Raw genomic sequence first — 4,486 nt, 5'->3', positions numbered from 1 at the left:
AATCGTCGAAATTCGACGTCCCCCACAAACGCCACGCTCACTCGCTTTTCAGGGCAACAAAAGTACTTCTTTTTAAAAACGATGAGTTGTACTTACCGTGTACGCTCTGGACGGTCCAGTTGCAAGCAGAAAATAAAAATATTTCTCTTGTTAGTCGTATGTTACCATCCGCTGTGTCTTTGTCAACATCGCCGCCATTTTCCTACTTCCTGCTGCGAGCCACGCCCACGGATTTAAATTTGGGCGGAAGCTCTTTCCATTGGCGTCGTTTTCGCGTATAGCAAATCCGATTGGTTGGGAAGGGGGCACGGTTATGCAGCCGAGGGGTCCTGTGATCGGTGGGATGTAAAGTAGGCGTCGACGTCACGTCCGCGTCACGTGACCACGACGTGGCAGACGTCATATAGCAACCGCTGTTTTGTTTAGTAGACTTACAGTTGTTATGCATTGACATAATGGCGCACACACCAAATAGATTTAAATAAATTAAATAATTCTTCTGCCCACTCTCTTTTAAACAAGTTAACTCTCCCCGCGGATTTGAATTCCGGCGAAAGTTACGCCCATCGACGTCACGTATGTCACGTGACCACGACGTGGCAGATGTCATATAGCAACCGCTGTTTTGTTTAGTAGATTTACAGTTGTTATGCATTGGCATAATGGTGTGCACTCAAAATAGATTTAAATAAATTAAATATTTCTTCTGCCTACTCCCTTTTAAACAAGTTAACTCTGCCCACGTCCATTGACGTCTTGTCTGCGTCACGTGACCACGACGTAGCGACGTCATATAGTAACCGCTGTTTTGACCAGTAGACTTAGTTATTATGCGTTGACATAATGGCGCACTGGTTAGCATGGCCACCTCTTAAGCATGATGATGCGGGTTCGACGCCTGATCAATGTTAGCATGGAGTGAGCTGAAGTGCATGGCGCTGAAGATTTGAATCTTTGAAATGCGCTGAGGTCTGACATATCAGGCAGAATGGTTTGCCATCACGTTCAACAAAAAATAGAAACTTTCCCACTCTGACTAAAACGTCCTGTGTTCATCTACGTATTTTCGTTTTGCTGTGCATCTTTTCCCTGCCATTTCGAGAGCCCAATTGACACTCATAGTTTAAAGAAATGTGTTTGCCCATCCTACTTTGTGGAATTTCACCACATGCGCTTTTGACCAAAATACCAAATTGAACTCAAGTGAAGCCAACACGCACAACCCCCCCCCCCCCCACACACACACACACACACACAAATGTTGATATGAACATAAAAGAGCCGCATGCGGTTCGGGAGTTGCGGCTTGGCCAAACCTGTACTATACAACTTTATTTGTATAAAATTTTCACAACAGCTGTCACACAAACAAAGCGGGAAAAACCGAAGACGTGCGTGTTCCGCCCACGCTGGATTTATTTGCACCTTTGAAAAGACACCGTATTGCCGCAGATGTGGCAAAGAGTACTTTTGGGCATCTGAGACGGAAGGATGTCCAAAGCATCACGTCACCTGCTCTGGTAGGCATGGTGGTGGGACGTTGAGGTCAACCGCTTTGGGGTTGGCTGAATCTTTGATCGCAGGATGCCACACACTTGAAGACAGAAGCAGAAAAGCAGAGCTAAATGCAAAATGTACTCACCGGTGACTCCAATTTTTTTCCCCCCTGAAGAAACAGCTGGACGGGTGGCCCCGGCTGGCCAGTGGGACTCTTGTTATTCTGACCCTTTTTAGTGCGCGTTTGGGGCAACAACCGTTTTTTGTGGCGCTCTCTTCTGGTTCAAAAGTGCCCTGCATGTGAATTTGCTTTTCCTGCCTTCTGATTGGATGAGCGCCGGTGTGACGCGGTGCCTCTGTCACCGTGGCGGGGGGTATACGTTGGCATCGGAGCGTCTGCCAACGTCTGAGACCGGCTGGCAGTGTATCGGAGGTGTCGAGTGCCGTGCCGCTGGAGCTCACTCACCAGCTGGTGTTAGGGCCACAGAATGAAGGCCAAGGAGAAGAATAGAAAGAGAAACAGAAACTTCTCCTCCAATTGTTTGATTTGTCTCTTCTGAGCTTCGATGAATTCTTTCAGCTCTTTGTTCCTCTAGGACGGACAAATGGAAAGTGGCATTCAAAAGCCAGTAAGCGTGCAAGTAAGTGCCGGGCTGGCTTTGGGCCCTTACCTGTTGCGCGCTGTGCAGCAGATCCATTCTCTCTTGGAGGATGCAAGCGTCGCGCTCCCTCAACTCGCACATCAGGGCTCGCTTCCATTGGTCCACGGCGCTCCTAAGCTCTTCTCTCTGATCCGCCGTCAGCACGTCATTCACGCCAGCGTGGCTGGCTTTTTCGCCGTCCGTGGCGGGGCAGTCCCGCTGCGGTAGCGCCTCGTACAACATGGCCTCCAGCTCCAGGATCCTCTGGGCCGCAATCCTCGTCCATCAGTGGTCCGGCGGGAGATTTGAGGGCGGCTTACCTTATGAGCCTGGTCCATGGAACACTTCCTGAAGTCCAACTCTTCATCCAGGTAGCCCTTCTGCTTGCAGAACATATCCTAGCACAGCTCAAGGTCAGAATTGTTGGGGCACATTGCCGGAGTTCCCCTTGGCTGATGTCGCGTGTCTGTCTACCTTCTCACTTTCAATGTCCAACATCTTCTGTTGAAGTGCTGACTTGGTCACTTTGATGTATTCTAACCACTGAGGAAAGGCTGCTGTCACATAAGCAGAATGCGAGAGCGTGCGTGGACGTGCGCGTTACCTTCTCGGCTAGGGTGAGAAGGGTCCTGGCGTGAATCACTACCACCTGCTCCTCGTTGGTGAGATTCTGCAAGAGCCCAAAGGCACAGCGTCAACAAGCTTCTTTCAGCGCAAAGCCTTCCAAAAGTCACATTTGAGCCGCCGAGTCTCGTGGAGTGCGAACATAAGGAGTTCGACATACACTTACGGCGTTATAGCCCAGGATGTCCAGCTTCTTCATCAGATCACTGATGACGATGTCCGGGGGAAAGGCGCAAGGAGCAATGTAAGGTGTTCTGGGACCTCGGGTTCAAAGTCAAAGTCAAAGTCAAAGTCAGCTTTATTGTCAATTTCTCCACATGCCAAAGACACACAAAGAAACCGAAATTTCGTACCCCCCTATCCCACGGTGACAAGACATGGCTCACAACAGACAAACATTAAACAAGTATAACAAAAGCGTGCCGAATAAATAATGAATAAATAACACAACAATAAATAAATAAATAAATAATTAAGAGGAGCACAAAAAGAAAAAAACAAAAAAGAGCAAGTGCGCGTACAGCAGACATTCCCGAAAATAGCGCAACAGTGCCGCACGCTACGCAGAAGGGGGTAGCGAGTTCAGGGCCCTAACAGCCTGGAGGAAGAAGCTGTCGGCGAGTCTGGTGGTGCGGGAGCGCAGGCTCCTGTACCTCTTCCCAGAGGGCAGAAGGTCAAACAAAGAGTGAGCCGGGTGACTCACATCTCTGGCAATCGAGGTTGCCTTGCGGGTGAGATGGGAGGTGTAAATGTCCTTCAGGGAGGGAAGCGAAGCACCAATAATCTTACCAGCCGTATTCACTATGCGCTGCAGGGCCTTCAAGTTCTGTTCAGTGCAGTTACCACCCCAGACAGCGATGCAACTGGTGAGGACGCTCTCAATGGTGCCACGGTAGAATGTAGACAGGACTGCCTGAGGAGCACATGCACGCCTGAGCTTCCGCAGGAAGTACAGGCGGCGCTGAGCTTTCTTTGCCAGTGACGAGGTGTTCGCGGACCAGGAGAGGTCCTCACTGATGTGCACCCCCAGGAACTTGGTGCAGCTCACCCTCTCCACCACAGCACCGTCGATGATCAGCGGCAGGTGTGTTTTGTGACCCTTCCGGAAGTCAACAATGATTTCCTTGGTCTTACCGACGTTCAGCAGGAGGTTGTTGTCCCTGCACCACGTGGTCAGAAGGTCAACTTCTGACCTGTACCGAGTCTCGTCGCCCTTCGTGATGAGACCCACCAGAGTCGTGTCGTCAGCAAACTTCACTATGCGGTTGTCGCTGTAGGTCGCAGTGCAGTCATGCGTCAGCAGGGTGAAGAGCAATGGACTGAGCACGCAGCCCTGGGGGGCCCCTGTGCTCAGCGTGATGCTGGCGGAGATTTTGTCGCCAACACGCACCACCTGAGGCCTCTGACAGAGGAAGTCCAGTATCCAGTTGCAGAGGGAGGTACTGAGGCCCAGCTCGTCGAGTTTGGAGATGAGTCGCTGCGGCACAATGGTGTTGAAGGCAGAGCTGAAGTCCACAAACAGCAACCTCACATATGAGTCCTTTCTCTCCAGGTGGGTGAGGGCCGAGTGGAGGGCAGAGCAGATGGCATCCTCAGAGGACCGCTTGGCACGGTACGCAAACTGGAAAGGGTCAATGGTGGGGGGGAGAACGGACTTGATGTGCTCCAAGACCAGCCGCTCAAAGCACTTCATGATGATGGGCGTCAGTGCCACAGGGCAGTAG

General features: G+C 51.0%; 1 protein-coding gene across 1 annotated transcript; it reads right to left on the bottom strand.

Annotated features, from left to right (window-relative positions):
- Window positions 1-2,174: 2,174 nt before the first annotated feature.
- Window positions 2,175-3,077, bottom strand: LOC148378447 (janus kinase and microtubule-interacting protein 3-like). Its single transcript, XM_088367910.1, has 3 exons — window positions 2,929-3,077; window positions 2,743-2,808; window positions 2,175-2,681 (listed from the first exon to the last, which is right to left on the bottom strand). Exons 1-3 carry the CDS (start codon window positions 2,959-2,961, stop codon window positions 2,553-2,555), a joined length of 228 nt encoding a protein of 75 aa, XP_088224036.1. The 5' UTR covers window positions 2,962-3,077; the 3' UTR covers window positions 2,175-2,552.
- Window positions 3,078-4,486: the final 1,409 nt, after the last annotated feature.

Source organism: Syngnathus floridae, unplaced genomic scaffold (genome assembly GCF_059516105.1).
Source record: "Syngnathus floridae isolate MCC-2025c unplaced genomic scaffold, RoL_Sflo_1.0 HiC_scaffold_45, whole genome shotgun sequence".
Taxonomy (NCBI): Eukaryota; Metazoa; Chordata; class Actinopteri; order Syngnathiformes; family Syngnathidae; genus Syngnathus; species Syngnathus floridae.
The sequence above is the reverse complement of the archived record's forward strand: the minus strand, read 5'-3'. Positions and strand labels throughout refer to the sequence as shown.

Excerpts from the sequence above, each read along its gene's own strand:
- LOC148378447 (XM_088367910.1), bottom strand. The coding sequence starts at position 2,961 with ATGAAGAAGCTGGACATCCTGGGCTATAACGCC. Across the intron at positions 2,809-2,928 it reads ACATCCTGGGCTATAACGCC|AATCTCACCAACGAGGAGCA; the intron begins GTAAGTGTATGT and ends GGGCTCTTGCAG. Across the intron at positions 2,682-2,742 it reads TTCTCACCCTAGCCGAGAAG|TGGTTAGAATACATCAAAGT; the intron begins GTAACGCGCACG and ends GCCTTTCCTCAG.